This window comes from Populus nigra, chromosome 5 (genome assembly GCF_951802175.1).
Source record: "Populus nigra chromosome 5, ddPopNigr1.1, whole genome shotgun sequence".
NCBI lineage: Eukaryota > Viridiplantae > Streptophyta > Magnoliopsida > Malpighiales > Salicaceae > Populus > Populus nigra.
In genome coordinates this window covers 11,511,496-11,535,046 of record NC_084856.1, presented here as the reverse complement: position 1 = coordinate 11,535,046, position 23,551 = coordinate 11,511,496, and the positions used below count along the sequence as shown (strand labels likewise).

The window sequence follows — 23,551 nt, the reverse complement described above, 5'->3', positions numbered from 1 at the left end:
TAAATGAATAGCCAAAATGATTTTTATGTTAAAAGAAATTATTTCTACATATTTTTTAAAAGAACAGAAAACATTAAGATAAATTATTTAAAAATTCATTCTTTCATCTATTAAATTTTCTCAATGATTTTTTTTTAAAATCAAAGGTGTTTATATTAAATAATTAAAATAAAAATAAGTTGATAAAATAAAATATATATATATATATATATATATATATATATATATATATAATCATATTTAAACTATTCAAAAAGCTATATCAATAATTTAGCTTTAAATAATATTTTTTAATCGAATATACTCCTATAATTTCGCTCCGACCCCTCGATGTGGACAAAGATTATTATAGGGTTTAACAGGGATATCAACTGATCATAAATATGATAATTCCAAGACAAAGCACTCTTAAGAACAAAAATTAGGAGCTCTTCTCAGTCCAATGGGACAAAATAAACAGCTGCTAGTTAACCGAACATAATCTTGAAAATAGAAATGTTCTACTAGATTGTAATGCTCGCTTTTATTTCGATCAAACCAGCATTCTTTGTCTTCTCCTTCTCTCTCTCTCTCTCTCTCTCTTTTCCTTTGAAATCTCCCCGATTAGTGAATTATACTGAAAATTTATCATGAAAGCTCAATATCACCCGCTTCTTTTATCTCTTGGCGCTACACGTAAGTCCCCATCTTCTGATCGTGTGTGTGTGTGTGTGTGTGTATTAAAAGAACATAATTGGGTGGTGGTGGAAGCTTGCCCACCCAATTCCAAGAAACCATATTCCTGATTGAAGAAGGAAAAGGCAGATTGGAAACAGAGAATTGGAGAAAACAAAATTTATCCACCTGTTGGCATAAATTCTTCGTCAGAAATGTGGACCTTCCAGGTTACAGAGAAGAGAAGAGCAGAGAGAGGGAGAGAGGGTAACAGGAGAAGGAGGAGGTAAAAGGACAAAAACTCGTTAAAAAAAGAAAAGACAAAAAAACAGTTGCAAGAAAAACCTGCGCTCAGTTTCATTTTAATGAGCTCTCCAGGACATACAAGACTTATACCCAGCTGTTGAGCTGACGCTTATATAGTATGGAAAACAAAGAGACAATAGAATGTTTCTCTGGTATTTTTTGTGCAGATACATACAACACAACCCACATACACAACAGGCAACTGTCTTTCAATTTGGTTGAATTTAATTTGTCCTAATTGTGATCTAATCAATCTTACACAAGTTCAAGAATATCCCATACTGATTAATTTGAGAAAGTTCCAAGAGCATTAGCAAGCGATGGTGGGAGCAGTTAACTTTATACCAGTCATCTGCAGGTTTTTTTTTTTTTGAAAAAGAGAATCCAGCAGAAGTGACTTTTCTCCTCTCTAGTAACCTATAGCAATCTCGACAACCGAATTTTTTCAGTTTATGAAATGAAATAATTAGTAATACTGGTTTGGGTATCTGTTCAGAAAAGCAACAATTAATATTTAAATATACCTTGCTTTTCACTTGCGTTAACAGATGTTTGAGTATTTTTTTTTATTTTTTTGTTTTAAAATAATGTTTTTGATATACAAATATGAAAAATAATTAAAAAAAATAAAAAAATTATCATTAGATTTTCAAACACCCTTTAATCGCAATCAGGGTTTGAAGTGGGAAGTGGCTGGCTAGAGTTTTTAATATTTTAACCTCATTAATCCAATCCTTTACTGAGGTCCAGTCCTTTTTCGAGGAGAGAATTTAATGTGGTAAGAGGTTATGAGATTCACGTGAGACCACAAAATCTAAACAAAATCCTATAAAAGATCACAACAAGAGGCCAGTAGCCAATAAGGGTGGCTCGCAGAAAGAAAGTGGATCATGAGATCACTGGAATGGCTAGTAGTTGTCTACCCAACTGAGAAGGACAATAACAGCTGTGACTCTCTGCGCCAAGCTGTTCTCTTTCGCTGTTGATAAAATGTTTTTATTTACTCTATAGTCTATACTTAAGAAAGAGAAAGAGACCTTAAATTAAATTTGGGAAGAGAAAAAAAAGAAAGAAAAAAGAAAAACAGCAGCTGCTGCAGCAGCAGCAGTAGCAGTAGCAGCAGCAAAGGGAAAGAATGAGAGAGACCTTAACACCGACTATCATTTAAGGCTACCTTGCATGCAAACCTTTACTTAAGCCTTTACCTCTCGCCTTCTAACCATTTTCTGTTTGTCACTATTGTCTCCTCTCTATCTCTTCCAGAGATGAAATGTCAAAATCTAAGCCGATTTGTCACGTCTCAATCACCTTAGATTCTCTTTCACACACTCCCTCTCTTGTTTCCTCAAGGGAGGTTTCTTTTTCAATACAATCAAGGGACAGCTAGCTAGCTAGATCTTGATCAGCAGAAGCATCCACTAGCTTCTTCTTTGGTGAAAAAATAGACCCGGAACCTAAGCAAGCTAGGGCTAGCACGAAGCATTCAAGTCTTTAAGCACCCTATCTTATCTCAGGACATACCACCCATCCTAAATGCTCTGCAAATTGCCAAGAATGAAAAATGATTTCAGAACGTACGTCTGAAAGAGTTCCAAACACGAAATGATCTATTACGAAGGTGGGTGATTCCCATTGAAACATCGATTTCGCACCTTTATTTTAACCCTTGTGTACAAAGGTGAGTATTGAATGTTTGACGCTACGCGGGCATGATTTTTTTTACCCTTATAGTTCCTCTGTGCTGGTTAAAGGAATAAAACAACGAAGGATATTGCTTTTTATAGTATTATGGCTTAATATCAACTGCCTAGGAATGTGACCAGAAAGAGATAACATCACCCTCCCTTTAGCCTTTCACATGCAGAGCATCTGTGTACTTGTTCTCAAAGTCATTGTTAATTCAGATTAAACGGCTTGCCATATAAATGTGCTAATATACTTGACGTAACAAGACCATCTCTAAATTATGGGCTCATGAGTCCAGCCTTATTTGCTTCGTGCTGATCGAATTCAGACTTGCATGGAAGCCCAATTCGGATTCTTATCCAGTTCATAATCAGATCTCGAAATTTGTGTAAATTGCTTGGTTTTGAACTTGGAACACCCACACAAATAAGTTTTTATTTTTTTACTCCTATTTCTTTTCGTATAAAATAAGTTTACCAAGGCGATTCGATCTAAACTAGTAACCTAAGTGATGTGACTAGGGTGATTAAAATCATATGACCGAACTTATGGTGGTCAAACATGACTAATTACTTAAGCTATACCTAGAATTGGAAGGAAAAAAAAATCAACAACCTAATGGTTTTTGGCAGTATATTTTTCTCTTAGTAATGGGACACTTTAGGAACGTATCCCATCTCTTTTGTGATGGCGATGTAGTCACACATCACCGCAAAGTAATAGAGATGGTGCTTTTGCTTCGTGAATTGACAACCACGTATTTTTTTAAAATGTAGCACCTTAAATTTAAAATTTTTACAAAATAATAATATTTCCAAAATATATAATGAGATAACAGACTTACTGCAATAGGAACGTTATCAAATAGATGTTGAAGCGAGATATCAATTAAAATTAAAATTTTATTAGATTAAAAAAAAAAATTAAATATTTTTTGTCTTTCTAAACTGACTAAAACCCTCATTATCTTCTAAAAAACCCATTAAATACTTTTATTTTGTTATTAAAACAACAAAAAATCAAATTTATTTTAGTCTCTAGACATCCTTTAAAGTTTTTGTGTTCAAAATCCACCTTTCCTTTGCTATTGTCGCTACCACAATTGTTGCCACCACTACTCCGGTTCTTTTTCTAGTCCTACAAGTAAGGTAAACATGCTATGAATTTGTTTTTATTTTAGGTACAATGAAACAGTTTTTTAGGTTGAATTTAAGATTTATGATGAATTTACGGTTTATTAAATTAATAATAAATTAATTATGTGTTGCATTTAATGTAATTAGAGATTTTTTGTGTATTATTGATAATCAGCTAATAATATAATTAACTACACTTGATGATTTCATGGAAGAGAGCATGAATGCAGTAGAATTATGACGAATTACACTTTCCATTGAATTTTTTGATAAATTGAAAAGTATGAAAATATCAATTAGATTTTGTATCAAGAATTATGTTTAATTTCTATTGAAGTTTGTTTTAATATTAAATTTTAGGAATTTGATTGAATTTGCTATGAATTTTGCCAATCAGGGTTGAGGTAATGCAATTTAGTTAAAACTACATCCAATTAACCATATAACATATTTATGTTATGTCATTATGGTGACATTATTATTCATGATTTGAACAATAATATCATATATAATGGCAGGAACAATTTGTTGTTGAATGATAATTTAGGCATGTCATATACATAAATGAAATAAACCATTTGTCATGGACTTGGGTGGAATTATAATGATATTGATGTTAAAATAACTTGAAAGTGTTAGATTGATGAACATCAATATTACCCTATGCCGATTGTGTGTGATGATGGTTTTAAAAACAATGATTAATTCTTTTATCCAAAGTGATTTGAATATCATGGTATTGTATGTGAGTAATTAATCAAAATATATATGTGTCCTAATTTCTGATAGTCCTTCAAATTCAGTTAGTAGAGGTAAAAATAATTTATTGTCGGATGATTTACTATAAAGGATAGATGATATTATGTTTGACAATCTATTTGACTGATCAACATAGAATTGTCTATTCTATGCTTAGTGATAATGAAGATGATGATATGTTAGACCCGAATGTTATGGTAAATGTTGATGATGATGTTGATAATGACATTGATAATGATGTTGATGTCGCGGTTGCACAAATTAATTACCCTAACTTAAAACACGACATACAAGATAGTATAGAGTAAGTAAGAGGTCGATCCCACTAGGAAGATTTTGTTCAGAATTTTATGTTATACGTTATGCAATTGGGGGGGGGGGTTGATTTGTGATGATATAAAATATAGAAGAAATTAAACTAGCAAACAAAATCAATTGAAACCGAAATTTATCAAGAAAACAAACCTTTGTCGCAAGCACACATCCACCAACAAAAATTAGAACTGATCCTTGAAACGAAAATTGCAGTTTATGTTCTGAAATTTTATCTTTTCTTAACGTTGATTAATTAACGGATCCGCCGTATAACTAATCCTAACTAACAAACAATCAAAGTGTCCGCACTAATGATTCAATTTAATGGCAGCTTTAAGAACTAGATAATTTCATCAAGATGAACATACAAGCTGTCCGCAACTTGCGTCACTTTGTCCAAATGTTCTCCCTAAGTTCAATAATGTAGTTTTGCCACAATTATCAAGCTTAGTTGCTTCACAAGTTCGTATATCACAACTCCGGTTTTGATATTAAACTTAACAATAGATTGTTCACAACAATAACTTAGAATCCGCTCTAGCAATCATCAACAACAATCATAGGAAATATGCATAGGAAAATAATCCTACTCATTCATAACATAAACTGAAAAGAAAAGGAAGAATAAATCTCATGGTTCTTGAAATCTGAAGGTTTGTTGTGTCCTTGCAACCAAGAAAAAAGCTTAGCCTTGCATAACTATTGAACAATTACTCCTAAAGAATGAAGAGAGCATGATTTTTGGGTTTGTAGAGGAGAGAATTTGTGTTTATTCTCTGCTGGTTGCTGCCTCCTTCTGCTCTCCCTCTTTTCAGCTGGCTGTCAGCCCCTTTTCTCTTTCTTTTTATATGCTAAGAAACCTAGTCTCCATTTTACAAAATAGTCCTCCCTTAAGTTGGTAGTTTACATTTAAGTACTTCAATAATTATTTTCTCTAAAAATGAGAAATAGCCTTGCATGAAATCTTCAAGCTCTGACTTAGAGGAGCTAAATTACTGATATAAAAACTTGGATGTCGGTTTAGATACTTCAGAATGTAATTTGGACTCATTTCTTTACGAAACTTGTTTGCTGGCAGAATTCAGTTGTCATCTTTGAAAACTCTTATCTCCCTCATATGACATCATTTTTAGCTAACATTTGGAGCATGGATAGCTCTTTGAATTAGGCATCCCAGAAAATTGAGTTTGCATCAATTGAACTTCTGTAGCTCCAGATATTAAATTTTGAATGGCCAAAGATCAACATTGACAGAATGCAAGATTTGACTTTGCAAGATGTGATTTCCATGATCTTTCTCTTTTTATTTTTCTTGCATTACATTTCCCGAAAGGTATGGATGTTAGCTTTTTAGTGTCACTAGAATCACTTCATTTCGATCTCTAGAACTCACGTTCCGCACAAAACATCGACTGAACATCAAATCTGTCAATTACCTCCAATTTACTCCTTTTTGCATCTTTCATCCAAAAGTGCCTTCAAAACATAAAACAAAGAATATCAAGGCATTTTATATATAAAACATGGACAAAACATTAGGTAGATGTGGGTGAAACTATTGAATAATATAGTTACATCAGTTGATGATGAAATTAATTTGTTTATGAATTTAGAGATTTTTTTAGTTTAGTTTTGTTATTTTTAATGATTGGGAACTTAGTCATAGATGTATACTAGGAGAGTCTGATTTAGAGGTTAAACAAACATTGAATAGTAAAAATAAATTGGTTAATGCAGTTAAATAGTGCCACATTGCACGTTCGCTTGAATACCGAGTCCAACAATCGAACTCTATATTTGTTCAATTACAATGTGTGCAAATGCCTGAATATAAGTGATATTTATGTGGGGGATATCATAAAAGATCGGATTCATTTGAGATAGCAAAGTTAAAAGGACCACACATTTATATTTCGACCTTTGTAAAAAAAAAAACATCATTAGCTTGATGTAAATTTTATTGTTAATACTAAATTAACCCTTGTTATGATAAGCTTTTAATGATGGTTGCACACATACAAGATGAACAAAATTTCATTACAAGTATAAAATTTCATATAACAAAGCATGAGTTGCAAAACAGAAAGTGATTGAGTATCTTTTTTGTTAACATGAGGAGTCATTTGAAAAATTGTCCAGGTTGTTATTGACAATAAAGAAATCAAATCTTGAAATAGTTGTTGATTGGACGAACGAAGAAAATCTTGATGATAATATAGTGGTTATGAAATATGAGAATTTGTTGAGTTTGATTATTGTGGTTTTTTGTAGGTTTTTTAATAAGGACAAAATTTTGGGTATAGTGTTTATGTAGGGGGATACTCTACCTAAATTTTGTTTAAATTATAAAATTTTTAACTCTGTAAAATAATTAACTAGATTAATTGTCAAATTAACAAAGTAACTAATAAATCTCATAAAAACATTTTTTTGTTAGATTTAGATGTTGGGGAAAGTTTTTGCTAAGAGGGGCAGTAGCCTCATGTTGCGATGTCGCGGTCGCACAAATTAATTACCCTAGCTTCAAACACAACACACAAGATAGTATAGAGCAAGCAAGGGGTCGATCCCACGAGGAAGATTCAAGTTAGATTTTTATGCTAGATGATATGTAATTTGGGGGGGTTTGGACGTTATCTAGGCTAAAGCAAAAGAAAACAGAAAACTATCAAACTAAATTTAATAAAATCAGAAAATTATCAAGAGAACAAACCTTGGTCACAAGCACACATCCACCTATAGAAATCAGAACTGATCATGGAAACGAAACATCAATTTATATTCTGAATATTTATCTCTTCTTAACGTTGGTTAGTTAACGGATCCGCCGTATAACTAGCCCTAACCATCAAACAACCACAGTGTCCGCACTAGTAATTTAATTCAATGGCAGCCTTAAGAACTAGATAAGTTGATTAATCAAGAAAACATAACTGTCCGCAGTCTATATTTGATTTGATTGAATGTTCTCCCTAAGATTAATAACGTAGATCCGCCACAATTATTAAACTCAGTTGCTTCACAAGTTCATATACCACAACTCCGGTTTTGATATCAAACTTAACAATAGATTGTCTACAATAATAACTTAGAGTCCGCTCTAGCAATTAAAATAAACAATCATAGGAAAAATAAGCATAGGAGAACAAACATATTCATCATATAAACTGAAAAGAAAAGGTAAAATAAATCTCACAGTTCTTGAAATCCGAAGGTTTCCGTGTCCTTGCAACCAAGAAAAAGTGTTTAGCCTTGCATGTTTGTTGAACAACTAATCAAAAAGAAGGAAGAATGCATAATTTAGGGTTTCTTAGAGGAAGGGGGCGTTTTTCTCTCCTTGGCTGGCTGCACCACTTCTCTTCTCTCATTCTTTTTATATCCTAGGAAACCCTAGGTCTCTATTTTACAAAATAGTCCTCCATTAAGTAGACTGTTTACATTTAAGTACTTCAATAACTATTTTCCTAAAAAAGAAGAAATAGCCTTGCATGAAATCTTCAAGCTTTGACTTAGAGGAGCTAAATTGCTGAAATAAAAACTTGGATATTGGTTTAGATGCTTCGGAACGTAATTTGGACTCGTTTCTTCACGAAACCTGTTTGTTGGTAGAATTCAGATGTCATCTTTGAAAAATCATATCTCCCTCATATGACATTGTTTTTGGCTGAAATTTTGAGCGTTTATATAAATTTGAGTCATGAATCCAAAAAAATTGAGTTTACATCAATTGGACTTCTGTAGCTCCAGATATTCAAGTTGGAATGGCTGAAGGTCAACACTGGCAGATTGCGAGATTTGACTTTGAAGGCTACGATTTCCATGCTCTTCCTTATTTTATTTTCTTGCCTTAGATGTCCAGAAAGGTATGGATGTTACCTTTTTAATTCCATTGGAATCACTTCATTTCAACCTCTAGAGCTCACGCTCTGCACAAAACATCCACTGAAGGTCAAATCTGCCAATTATCTCCAATTTACTCATTTTTGCATCTTTCATCCAAAAGTGCCTTCAAAACATAAAACAAAGAATATCAAGGTATTTTATATATAAAACATAGGCAAAACACTAGTTAAATGTGGGTGAAACTATTGAATAATATGGTTGCATCACCTCACTACCAGTCCTCTGGCTCAACTGGTCGGCCTATTAATCTAGTTGTTTGAACTGGTCAACTGATTAACATAAAAACTATGATTTTTTTATGAATTTTTTCTTCGAAACATTTTTTATGTGTCAAAATATATATGTCCAACTTATAGACTAAAAATAAAATGCAATTAAAATCTTCAAAATTTACTATTGACACAGAAGCTTTACCTTTGTTTTTTGGTGTCAACCGGTCCACTAGTTTAATTGACTATTGTGAAATGATTGATAAGTGTGTAAGGGGATTTGATTAAATGTCGCGATTGTGAACCACAACAAGAATTATAATTTTATTGCGGTTCAGAACTGTGACATTTAATTAAAGGTCACGATTTTGAACCATAAAATTAATTAAATGTTAAGGTTAAGAACCGTGACAAAATTACAATTTTTATCGCGGTTCTGAACCATGACTTTCATTAAATATCGTAGTTTTGAACCGTGACTTTTTAAAAGTGTGCTATTTCACCAAAAGTTTTTGCTTCTATGTTAATTCACTATTTATTTGCATTTTATAGGCTAATTTCCAATTTGTTTCCGACAATATCACATATAATTACAGGAAAATCCTCTACTAATTTGCCTGTTTAGAAACCTAGGAATCATGATCCGATGTATAATAAACAAGGATGTTTTCCATCCTATTTGACAGACTCCTAAATCTAGACGTGAGATATAACTCTGAGACCGTTTTGTACTAGGGTAGTTTTTGTATTTTGTCTAAATATATATAAAAAAAACTGTTTGGTTAGTCAAATGCTTTTTTCCTTTTGGATTGGATCACATATATAATTGTGTTTCAAACCTTGATTTTGTAGAAGCTAAACTAACATGCTTTTCTTTCATGAAGATTTCTTTTTGATTTATTTTGCATTCAAAAACCCATCTCACAATAGTTTTAACTAAATACAATTTTTTTTTTTATGATTAACTTAGTGTGATGGAGGATTAGGATAAAAAAAATATAAGGAAGAATATGAAAGATAAGTGATGGAGGATTAGGATAAACAAAAGAAATATAGGGAAAAATATGAAAGAGAAGTGGTGGAGCGATATGCCCTTGATTTGTGTGTCAATAAGGTATTTATACATCGTCGTCATTCACAGGATCACATGTGTTACAACCCAATTATTAAACATTTTTTCTACCAAAATCTTGGTAGAGATTCTCTTAAAATAGAATGTACAAAGTTATCGACAATTTTCTATTTCACAAACAAAATTCTTAAACCAATGTTTCCATTTCCTTGATCCAATTTCTTCTTGATCATTATCACATCAACACATTTCCAGCAAATTCATTTCTTCACAATTTGTTAACATTGCATTATATCCCCCCCTTTTTATATTAACCAACCACACAACATATATATGAAAATATATTATTGTATAAAAGTCCTATATTTAAAACAAAAGAATCTTAATGTATGAAATATTTAATTCATATATATTTATAATAAAAAGTTTGCATTATTAATTACATATTCTTAACAAAATATCCATACATATGTCTTATAATTACAAAATAGACATAAAATTATTATGTTTCATGAATTAAAACATGATGTACTCTACTCATGAAGCTAATGTGAGGAACCTAAAAATAATATAACAAATAATATAAACAAACCAAGTGAAAAAAAAATTCTAACAACAAGTAATTAAAACAATTTTTTTTTTTTTACTTTCATCTTTTCATTATTATTACATATCATTTACTTTGTGTATCATCAACTTAATGTCGATACCAATTTTTGAATTGATATCATTAACCATTTCTATCTTAGTATGGTTAATAAAAATTATGTTGATACCAAATCACCAAGTATCATGAGCTACTAATCCATAGGTCAACTAATCAATAAATGCCAATATCAACATACTAGTGTTGATATCATTAGCCTTTCCTAATCACCCGGGAACGACTAATCAATAAATATCGATGCTAATATCCTTGTATTAACATCATTAGTCTTCCCTATCATTTGAGAATTTTTCATCACCCAAATTTTATACAATATAAAAAAAGTCACACTATTTCCTCTTGCCAATACCCTTGTATCGACATCATTAGTCTTCCCTATTATCCAAACATGACTAATTAGTAAATGTTGATCTCAAAGAACCGTTGACATCACTAGCCTCCATCATCGGATTGACTAATCAAATCATAAATCTTTACTTTTATTCCATGATTTATTTATTTATTTGTCAAGTTAGATCACCGACAATTCATTTAATAATTGAAATAATTCTACCAAAACAATAAAAACTAAGAAATGAGTGTTTAACACCTACTTTCTCCCCCTGAAGTCTCAACACTTGTCCCCGTCTATGATCGTGCTACCGAGGTATCCCCTGTAAAAACAAGATTATTTCATCACCATATCAATTCGTAACTTCATTCTATATCATATTTTTTTTTTATTACAATCAGTTATAAATCACACTTCAATTATTTCTTCTTTATTTTCTTTTCCCAATTTCCTAATTTCCATAATCCAACCTAACTACATACAATTAAAAACACAATTAATTAAACTCCCAAATATCATGTGTTGGCCGAAAGTTTTAACTAGGTGAAAACATTTAGGAAATCCTACAACTAAACATCATGTCAAGTTATCTAGCTTCGTGGAGTAGATGATGAACTTGTCAAACATAAAATATACTATGCGATAAGCATAATAGTTATATTTTATAGTATAATATTAAACGGTTAATATACAACAATAGCATCTTTTTACATATACACATGGTGCTTACAAACCTTTTAGTTTTTCAACGTAGTTTTATTTTTATTTACCATCTATTAGTAGTAACATCTCACCTCAATATGTTCATTCTTGTGTTTAAATTACGAGTTATCAACATAACTCTAGGATTTTATATTAAGCTTGTGGTTCTAAATCCTTTAGCCGACCTTTTTTTTACAAGGTATAGGCCTCTAATGGTGTTTCTTACACTAGCATCAATAAATAGTCGTGAGCATTAAGGTCTTTGCTTTGAGACCCTTTTTAACCACCCATTAAAGGTTTATTAACTTGTTCAACAAGTAAATCTTTTCCACCCACATCTATGTCAAACATGTATTCCCAACATCTTTATGGTCTCCACTCTTGCGGTTGACTATTAATCAATAATTACTCCAATACCTATGGTCGGTATCTTAACTTAATGATTAAGTCCCAATTCCTTATGGCCAACCAAAGTATTCATTTATTCTTGGCTATCCAACATGAATATGATTAACCGAGACTAATTTTGAATATATTTTCTAGTTATCTAGCATGGATGCCATTAGCCGAAACTAATCTTTAACATCTATTCTCGGCTATCTGGCAAAAATACCATTAGTCAAAGTTAATCTTATCATTTATTCCTAACTATCCAATATGGATATCATTAGCCAAAGCTAATCATTAACATCTATTCTCGACTATCCAACATGGATGTTATTAGCCAAAGCCAATCTTATCACTCATTTCTAGCTATCTAACATGGATACCATTAGCCAAAACCAATCTTATCACTCATTCCCGGTTATCCAACATGGATACCATTAGACAACGTTAATCTCAGTATTCTTTATAATTCATGGTTAATCATGTAACAAAATTCGAATAGCAATACTTTATAAAAGTACCTCAAGGATTTAACAAAATTAGATGAATGTGGAAATCACCTACCTGCTCCCCTTTTAGTATGTCATTGCCTGGTCAAAGATCTGATTTTTATGGCACCTCCTAATCCATAAAGAGAACATTACTCAATATATTTATCTCTAGGCATCGTCAAAGATTATTTCGACATACATATATGCACACACCTATATATACAAATATCTTTTATATTTGTGTATTTTATTCAAGCCTTTGCATGGTAATAATGTTATAATAAGACATCCATTCCAACTTTATTGAAAATCATCAATGAAAATTAAATCATTATGACATTGAAAATCATTAACAAAAAACTAAGTTATTTCAACACTAAAAATTATCAACGAAAACTATTATAATTATAACCAATTTATAATTTCCTTTGTAAAGTATTATTTTTCCCAATAGTTTTATCTTTATTATATATTCATTAATCAAACATAAATGAATATTAAGGGTAAAAAAACTTTTATCAATAATAAATATACTTTTACATTAACAAAGTTAGTGTCACGCGTAACCAACTGATTGGTTATAGAGAATATATACTAATACTTAATCCTTAATCCTTAGTACATGAATGTAGTAGTCTTATAAATCAAATGGAGTGTGGGTGTCAAATGTTTTGATCCCCAAGCAAGTTATATTATTCCAAGTGTTTGCTAGGTAAAAAGTAGTAAAAGAAAAAAAGGAAAAAAGAAAATAAAAAAGGTAGAATGTAAAGGAAAGCTACAAAATAGTACAAAAAAATAATAAATTACAAGAAATTATATATATGAGATTGATCATCTTTTTGAGTAACTGGATGGCCTATTTATATTGGTATTAGAATTTCATATAAAGAACTAAATTTAATCCTATATTGACAGTTTATATTAGATAAAAAGATTACATAATGAATTCTAATACAAACTGAACTTTAACTCATTACGCATCTTTTTGCTAGTAATAACTTGAATCCTGACTAATATATAAATACCAGTTTCTTTTATTAAGGATTCATGTTCTAAATAGGACTAAATCTTCTAGTTGATTACATGAACTCTTGTTGTAATGATTGATTGTTTCATATCTTTCCTGGTTGATTCAGACTCTACCTTGACCTAGTTAATTTTACTATTATTAATCAATTATAGCCTTTCTTTCTATATTTGGCAGTGAACAATTAATGTTGTAATATAGTTGATACATGGATGTTTATTTTTTGTACGAATAATACCCCCTATATTCCTTTATTTCTAAACTATATAAAGCAATATTCTTCTATCATAATAACATTGGAACAAATTGAAAAATCGACCATCCCTAACTTGGTTAATAAATCAATGTTTACTTAAAAGTATCAACCTTGCTTTTAGTGTCTTTTTGACATGTCAACCAATCAACTCATTTTAAACAAGCATGATCTAGCAATGTTGTCTTTAACAAAAGTCAATTGTTGCACTTTAATAATATTTATACAAGATTAGGCTCAATCTTGCCTAGTACTAATCATGAGTGATCGTATCTACCTTGTGTTAACAATTTAAAAGGAGTTTGAGGTTATTTAATGTTAACCATAGAATTGGTCTTCTTGGTGTCCAAAATTTAATTTTTTTGATAAGGTGTATGGTTTCTCTACATCTTTCCTAACCAATGTGTTTAGGTGATACATTCTCCTATACTAGGTTTTGGACAATTGTTCTTGTTTCCATCTCTTTTCTTGGTGTAGGATATATTTATAGTTATTGACTTGATCATCATCCTTATTATTGTATTTGGATAATTTTTGTCTTGGACAATGTTTATGCCTCTTCGTGTTAATTGGTTTTTTAAGCCTAAATATCTTAGTTTGTTGCTGAGTCATAACTGGCTTAGCTTTGCCCCTCAAGTCCTCTATTTTAGAAAGGATGGTATAGTATGTAAGGCACTTGTATACCTCATAAGAAAGTATATCCTAATCTTTTTTTCAACCTTTTTGTCTTTGGGGCAATCAATATATCTCTTTCTAATACTACCATCTATGATCAATTCTAACATTTTTTTATGGTTGATCAAGCCTTAACTTTTGTAATTCTCCTTTACTAATGAGTTTTTTTAGCTTATGGGTGGTTGTTGTTTTTATCACTTTAGGAAAAGGTTTGTTATCCACCTTTATCTTCTTTTCTATATCTGATTTTTTAAGATAACACAATTATTAGTGTCATATTTCCATGACTTATACCATTTGCAACGCTTCTTCCCCTTGATCTAATCAATAGTAGAAATTGTATGGTTGCCAAAAAGCTTGATTTGCCCCCACCTCATATACTAGTTGGTTGAAATTTTCTTTAATTTTTTTATATCTAAAAAGTTTTTTTTTTTCTCATTAACCACATTTATAGTCTTTGTATATTTTTTACCAAGCTTCCTAGCCTATTTAGGTTTTCTTAGTATAGTTATCTCGAATGGTCTCCCTCTTTAATTTTTATAATTGAAATTAGCTATGATCTTCCTAAACTCTTTGTAATCTTAATCAATTAATTGATGGGTCATCGTGACCTCATTCAAGTAGCTAATTGGGTAGGTTTCTTTTAATGGCTTCTTTTCTCTTGGTTTTGATAATATCTATTCATAATGAGCAACATCATTTATCAAGGTATAGATATCCAAGTAATTGGTTAATCGGTTCTCATTAACCTCCTTTTGATATTGACCAACATCTCTTCCAAAATGAGTTTAATGCACTTTTATTATGTTATAGGTGTCGTGCACTTGGTTTTTAGAGTCCTAAATCAAAAGGCATTACTTTCTATAGACTCTCCTAGATTTTGGACTATTCTAGCTAAGTTAATCAATGTAACCTTCATTGATAGAGTTAGTTGGTAGCATAGAGAACTAGTGAAATGTTGTTTTGATCAATGATGAACTAAACAATCTTTACTTTAAAAAAGGGTTTTACTACACCATCACCACATTGATCAATGAGTTTAGCGATAGGCTCCTTTGTTGAATGGCTGTCTTATTTAGAAAACTATTTAAAATTAATAATTTTCATGGCTTGAAATTGGATGTAACTTATCCACCCATTTAGGATGTAGACAGTTGAATGCAAACCTAGATGTTCGTCCAATTTCTTGCCTTATCTCCTAGGTGTTGGGCTAGCTCAACTTTGTTTATTCCGTTGTTTGTTATTCAATAACATTTCCTTGAGGTATAAGAAGGTTCACTTTACCTTGTTGGAAGGTAGCTTGTGGGGCATTATATTGTATAGGCATAAGATGGGTTGCTTGTTGGTAAGGCTGTAAGGCCATATAATTAGCTTGGGGTTACTTGTATATTTGCAAAATGGGTGGCACTTCATTTGTAATTGTGCTTCAATGTTGTTGAGGCTGCAACTATGTTTGTTGCATAGGCATGTTACCCTAAGATATGGTTAGGACCTTACATGCATTCCTAATAGATGGTTTATGATCGGAAGATACCCTTATACTTCTTCCCCAACCATGTGTGTGATTGATCGATTCTATTTTAGCTTATTCTAAATATGATTGAGTTGATCAATCATAGCCTGCATGGTTTTACTAACCACCACAATATTATTGAGGTAAGTCATATTTGTTGTGTTATCTCTAACTTGATGCTCTTAAATCAACATTAGATAGGTTAATTTACTGATAAAAGGACAATCCTTCAAGAGGAGCCATTGGTGGTTGGCTAGTGTTTGGACGTAATGGTTATGACCATCGCATTACACCATCAATCCCTTGAAAAGGGTATACGAGAGGTTGTGCTAATTGTGTTGGAACACCATTTTATCCTTTAAAAGTTAGTAAAGATAATGACACCAGGAATAGTGGTAAAGGTATAAGATGTATAAGAGCACTATAAATTTGTCTATGTGTAGCTCTTTGTTTCTTATAGAAGTTAGACGATAAAAATCTATCTTGTGGTGTGTTTAATTGAGGTTTATCAATTAGCTTCTGAATTGGAGATTGACGGCCACATTCTTCATGACCATGTAATTGATCTCTATTATTCACTTGTATTGAATGTTTGTTAGTCATAATAATGACATTTTATTTGATTTCTTTTTAGGTGGCATGGTTACTAACTAATGGAATAGTATTGAATATATTGTCTCATTTGCTATGCTAATCTTTTGATCAATGCGATTATTTTCTAGATCAATTATATTACATGTTCTTTGGTTTTTTTCTTTTCAATTAGGAGAAACTTCAATTAGAAACTTAATTCCAAGTGAAGATGGTTTCAATAATTCAATTCTTAAGGAAGTTATATTATTCCAAGCATTTTCCAAGTAAAAAAAAAGAAAAAAAAAGTAAATAAACAAGCTAGAATGTAAATGGAAGTTGTAAATAACATAGTAAAGGAAAAATAACAAATTGCAGAAAAGTTATAAATTGCATTAAAAAAATTATATATATTTTACTGTCTATCTTATTCAATTCAGCTTTAAGTGACCTATTTATATTCGTTTATTGTTAGTTTCATATAAACTTCTAAATCTAATATTATACATACTTTTCTACTCAGATGAGAAAATTACATAACGAATCATAATACAAACTAAATTCTAATTTATTACATGTCTCATTTCTAGTAATTACATGAATTCTAACTTAACATGTAAATATCAATTTATTCTATTCAATACTCTTACTCGGAGTAGATGTGATTCTCTAATTATTTACGTAAACTCTTGTTATTATAATCGATCATTTCCTTGTCTTTTATAATCAATCTGGACTCTTTCTAGACATAAATATGTTACCCTCTTTCTCCTTGTTTCATAATGAACAATTAATATTTTTTCAATAATCTGATACATTGTGTGTGTGTGTGTGTGTGTGTGTGTGTGTGAGAGAGAGAGAGAGAGAGAGAGAGAGAGAGAGAGAGAGAGAGAGAGAGAGAGAGAGAGAGAGAGAGAGAGAGAGAGAGAGAGAGAGAGAGAGAGAGAGTCTATATATATATATATATATATATATATATATATATATATATATATATATATATATATATTAAGAAGAAACTAAAACTGCTCAGTGTTTCACTGTGCAAGTCCACAGTGAAATGCTGAGCAATTTTCTTCTTTTTTTTTTTATATTTTTTTTTATATTTTTTTTCTCTTCTTCTTTTTCCCATTTTTTTCTCCTTCTTTTTCTCTTTTTTTTTTCGTTTTTTTCCCACATTTTTTTTTCTGTTTTTATTTTTCCCATTTTTTCTGTTTTTGTTTTTTTTGTTTTTTTTTGGGTTTTCTATGCCTTTATGGGTTTTTTTTTCCCTTTTTCTTTATGTATTTTTCTTTTAATGAATTTTTTTATTTAATTTAGTTTGTTAATATTAATTTTTTATTTAGTTATCAAATTTTCATAATACGGATCCCGGGTTTGGCGGGTTAACCTGATTTAACGAGTTAACCTGAATTTTTTTCTTTTCTTTTTAAGAAGAAACTAAAATTGCTCAGTGTTTCACTATGCAAGTCCATAGTGAAACGCTAAGCAATTTTCTTCTTTTTTTTTCATTTTTTTTCCATTTTTTTTCTCTTCTTCTTTTTTTCATTTTTTTCTCTTCTTCTTTTTCTTTTTTTTTTCGTTTTTTCCCCCATTTTTTTTTTATTATTTTTTTCCCATTTGTTTTTGTTTTTGGGTTTTCTATGCCTTTATGGGTTTTTTTTTGCCTTTTTCTTTATGTATTTTTCTTTTAATGAATTTTTTTGTTTAATTTAGTTTGTTAATATTAATTTTTTTATTTAGTTATCAAATTTTTATAACATGGATCCCGGGTTTGGCGGGTTAACCTGATTTGATGAGTTAACCTGAATTTTTTTCTTTTCTTTTTAATTAATAACATATATTAAATCTGTTCAGTGTTTCACTATGCAGTCCACAGTGAAACGCTAAACTATTTTTTTTGTTTTTATTTTTTTTTTCTGTTTTATTTTATTTTTATTTTTTGCTTTTTATGCCTTTATGGTTTTTTTTTTTTGCTTTTTTTCTTTGTGTTTTTTTTTCTTTTAATGAATTTTTTTGTTTATTTTAGTTTGTTAATGTTAATTTTTTTTAGTTATCAGACTTTCATGACACGGATCCTGGGTTTGACGAGTTAACCTGGTTTGACGAGTTAACTTGGTTATATACTAAAAATTAAATGAAACGCTAATTTTTTTTTTTAGTTTTTTTTTAATAAATTTTTTTGTTTGATCCCGGGTTTGATGGGTTAGTCTGATTTGACGAGTTAACCCCGATTTTTTTTCTTTTTAATTAATTTTTTTCATTTAGTTTAGTTTATTAATGTTAAATTTTTTTATATTTAATTATCAAGCTTTCATGACACGTATCCCGGACTTGATGGGTTAACTTGGTTTGACGAGTTAACCCAGTTAATTTTGGGTAAATCCGTAAATTGTTTTTTTTTCTATTTAGTTATCAAACTTTCATGACGCGAATCTCAGGTTTGATGGGTTAACCTGGTTTGAAGGGTTAACCTAGTTAATTCAGATTTTTTTTCTATATTAGTTTTTTTCTTCATATTGGTTTTTTTTCCTTTGTTTTTTTCTTTTTAATTAATCTATTTAATTATCACACTTTTATGACAAGATCTTATAGCCAGACCCACATTCAATGCTCTAGGGTCCGGTGTTGCGGTCAAGCTCACTTAAACTTAAGTCATGTAAGTTTAATGTTATTATTAATATTATAAATATTATTCTTGGGTCAAGCGTTGCAGCTAGACCCAAGGTTTTTGGGTATATCTTTACAAAAAAACCTAACACTCATAGATCTTAGTATTTTTTGATATTTTTTATGCAAGAAAAAAAAATAACTTGTGGCGTATGTCTTTGTTTTTTTTTTCCTTTTTTTTTTTTATTTTTAAGCCTTTTACTTTGAATGGCATGGTACAATCCAAAATAAAGTAGCGTATGCCTTTGTTTTTGTTTTTTTTCTTTTTATTTTTATTTTTATGCCCTTTACTTTGAATGGCATGGTACAATCCAAAATAAAGAAGTTCATGCCTTTAGTTTATTTTTTTTGTCAATAGTTTCTTAATATTAAGTTTTTTTTTGTTTAATTATCAAGCTTTCATGACATGAATCCCAGATTTGATGGTTTAACTCAGTTGATTCAGATTTTTTTTCTTTTTCTTCATTAATTTTTTCCTTCTTGTATATATATAAAGGGCTATGTCACCTATTTTCTTAGATTTGAATAAGGGTTGTCGTTAGATATGGCATCTGCTTCTACTTGGCAATTAGATATGATCTAGGAACTCTTGAACACGTGCTCCCTACCCACAAGGATTCCTGGTGGCGCTGGGTCCTCTCGACCTTGACCAGAGCCCTCGTTTACTCTTAGCTGCTTATTGTCACCCTACAGACCACCCACGCCGACCTCTTTCTGTTGCTGTTTTGGGCGTGGATCATGATAACAGGGCTTTCTCACCTCTTGTGCGTGACTTGTTCTAGTTGTTCTTGGCATGACTTTTCTATCGGATTTCCAGAGACAGTGCCAAATTTATTGATTGGATGACTACATCGACAGGCGCTGGGTCCTAAGATTAGCACGTATTAGGCCTGCTGGATGACCTCCACTCACAAGGCTGAAACGGGAACAAGAATAATCAGCCCCTCCAATAATCAACTTGGGTACTTTACCTTTGAAAGACAATGATATAAAATGGATGTCTACGATGTGTAATTATGCACCTCTTATTAAGTCATCCATTTTCCTTTTACCTGTCCTACGAACATTCTTTCCTTTCATGATCCTTGTAGTAAGTCTACCGTCGTCCTTCAATAATAATTACAGCAATGGTCCACAAAAGCAGTGCTTATATTAAGTCTAAATAAATAAATAAAGGACTGCTGGTTTTCTTCTCAGTTAAACAGAAGCTACACACCGGTCCAGTTATAAACGTGAAGGGGACAGAGATGGGAATCAAGGTTGTTAAAAAAGATCACACGACTTCCATCAAATTTGTTCCTCAGATACATAAACAGTGGTTAAATGAATCAAAACTACATGCATATCAAAGAGGACAAGTTTCTGGGAAAAAGCAGAAGCTTCAGCCATCGAGCAAAATATTTCCCTCTTTGTACCTCAAGGTCTACTCCTATGCACAGGCCAAATCAGGTTAAAAAAACTGCTAGCAGAGAAATCATATTTCCTGAGTCCAAATCTTCACGGTCTTGTCATTGCCCAGTGCACCAGATGCAATAATATTTTGGGTGGGATGACATGCTACTGATATAACTGTATCTGTGTGACCTTCCAATTTCTGCACTATTTTCCTGCTTTGAAGCTCCCACAGGTATACACAACTATCTTCCGAACCACCAACAATGTACTTTCCATTTGTTATGGAAAAGGTGGGCGAAATACAGAATTTTGTATTGACATGCCCAGTGTATGTCTTCAGAAATTTCCCAGTTGAAAAATTCCAAAGCCTCTGCAAGTGTATCATAGCAGATCCAGGTGAGAGATCATCTAGGAAATGAAAAACACCAGAAAAAGAAAGACTGGACCCTCCAAAATAAAACTAAAATGCTTAGTTCTCTAGAACAACAAGCTATCAAATGAACTTTATGTGTGCTAATTATTTGCCCTCGTATATAAAATAATAAATGAACACGACATTTATGTACAAATATAAATTCAAGAACAGGAATACTCAATGAGCTTTGTTAAAAGAACAAAACATCATCATGGAACCCAATTTAATGGGTTATTCTGCAAATTTCCACATAATTATACACAAAACCTCTAGGATCCAGCAGTGATCCCAAGAAGTGAACTGTTAAGACACATGTCCATGAGATACACATCAAAACGGTAAACAAAAGCAGAGAAAAAGGATCACCAGTTAACAAATAAGCAGACAAAATTCCTCGCCAAACAACCTAAATGTTGCACAGACAACTTCATAACATAAAAATCTGCATTTCATGGGCATAGGTCATGACGTATAACAAGAAAGGAAGGGGAAAAGTTAAGGATGATAATGCTATGTATTATCTGCACATTGTTATTCAAGACAGCAAAATTGCAGCCATAAAAAAAATGCTTACAACAATTTCAACTGCATTCCTACGAAAGCATATGAAAACAGGCATAGTTTTCCACCAAGACAAGTAATTTACACATAAACTACATAAGTTGATCAATATTGAAAACTATCAACCATTACCAACACCAATACATGAACCAACTCAATGACATATAAACTTTACTACTTAAAATGAACGTACCAAATTGTTATCCAAGGTGCCAACAAGAATGAACTTTCCATTAGGCGAAAACTTGACGAAGGAAACAGGTGGGTTTTCATCATCAATCAAGGTCTTGATACAATGACCAGTCCCAGCGTCCCAAATTCTACACAATCCATCATAACTACTCGATACAATAAGCGAGCCATCTCTATTAAAATCGACAGCTGTGACTGGATCCGAATGGGCAGGCAATACCTTCAAACACTTGCCACTCTTCACATCCCAAATTCTAACAGTCTCATCAAAAGAACCCGAAACAATCATATTCGATTGCGGGTTAAAATTGACGCAAAACACATAATTGGTGTGCCCATGAAGGGTTTTGATTGTGTGCCCTGTTGTGACGTCCCATAGGCGGAGGGTTTTATCGTCGGACGCAGAGACAATGAAGCGGGAATCAGAGGAGAAGGCGAGGTCGGAGACGCCTTGTTCGTGCCCGTGGAAGTCATGGAGATGAGTGATTGGAGATGTAGGAGGACTAGAAAGGGAGATGGAATAGGTTCTGAGGGTTTTGTCAGCGGAGGAAGAGCCGAGGAGACGGCCATCGGCGGAGAATTTGACGGATGATATGGGGGATTTGTGGCCTGTTAGGGTTTGGGTTAGGGTGTAAGGTTTGTAGGATTCGGTTGGGGCTGACATTTGCCTTTTCTTTTCAAAGGGTTTATTAGCCTTTAGCCTTTATTTGGCCTTTAGGAGGGAGAACTGGAGACAGAGAGAGAGTCCTAGACACTCCACAGATGTTCCGACATGCTCTACTTGAAGGCCTTTACTGATCTCGTAATTGGCCTTTTTTTTTTTTTGTTTTAATGCTGTTTTACTGATTTATTTTTTATATAAATAAATTAATAAATTAATATATTTTCTTAATCAATTTTATTGTAGTTATGAATCTTTACTCAGTAAGTTAAGGCGTGTAGAGAGAATTTGAAAACGCGAATCAATGTTTTTAATAAATTTAAATTAAAAAAAATTAATTTTTTTATGTTTTAAATTATTTTAATATATTAATCTCAAAAATAATTTTTTAAAAATAAAAAAAATATTATTTTAATATATTTTAAAATGAAAATCACTTTAAAAATAACCGCAATCACACTCTTAAACAGGATCTCATAATAAGGACTGTAGATTGTGAGTTTGAATCTTGTTGACAATTATATTTTTTTTTTATTGACATTACATGGTGTTGTTTATTATTATTATTTTTAAAAAAAATTTTAATTTTTTTACCCAGTATTCTAAAAAAAATTATTAAATTCATTTACTTTTTAGTTTTGATATGATTTTCAAATAATATTATAATTTTTTATTTGAATTTGATATTTTTAAATTATTATATATTTGATATAAAAATAATAATACTATAATAAATTAGTCGTGAAAATTCAATTCAAATTTTTTTTCTTAAAGTTTTTAAATAGATTTTATCACTCTTGTATGATGTTTTAGCATTAATTCAATCACACAAAAATAATTTATTATAATAAAAAGCCTTATATTTTCTAAGAAGAACAAGAGATACATTTAATTAAAAAAAAATTATCATGATTAAAAAAGAATTAAAACAACTATAGTTTTTTGTTTAATAATAGGACCAATAATGTAGTATTTATATTAGAGATTCATATTTTCAGTGT

At 31.2% G+C, this 23,551-nt stretch overlaps 1 protein-coding gene across 1 annotated transcript; it reads right to left on the bottom strand.

Annotated features, from left to right (window-relative positions):
* Positions 1-20,454: 20,454 nt before the first annotated feature.
* LOC133693650 (COMPASS-like H3K4 histone methylase component WDR5A) lies at positions 20,455-22,652 on the bottom strand. The gene is made up of 2 exons (XM_062114906.1): positions 21,891-22,652; positions 20,455-21,091 (listed from the first exon to the last, which is right to left on the bottom strand). Exons 1-2 carry the CDS (start codon positions 22,551-22,553, stop codon positions 20,801-20,803), a joined length of 954 nt encoding a protein of 317 aa, XP_061970890.1. The 5' UTR covers positions 22,554-22,652; the 3' UTR covers positions 20,455-20,800.
* Positions 22,653-23,551: the final 899 nt, after the last annotated feature.

What these genes read in the sequence shown, in the direction of transcription:
- LOC133693650 (XM_062114906.1), bottom strand. Translation starts at nt 22,553, where the DNA reads ATGTCAGCCCCAACCGAATCCTACAAACCTTACACCCTAACCCAAACC. An exon ending in GCACCTTGGATAACAATTTG is followed by an intron (nt 21,092 to 21,890) that starts GTACGTTCATTT and finishes ATACACTTGCAG; the next exon opens with AGGCTTTGGAATTTTTCAAC.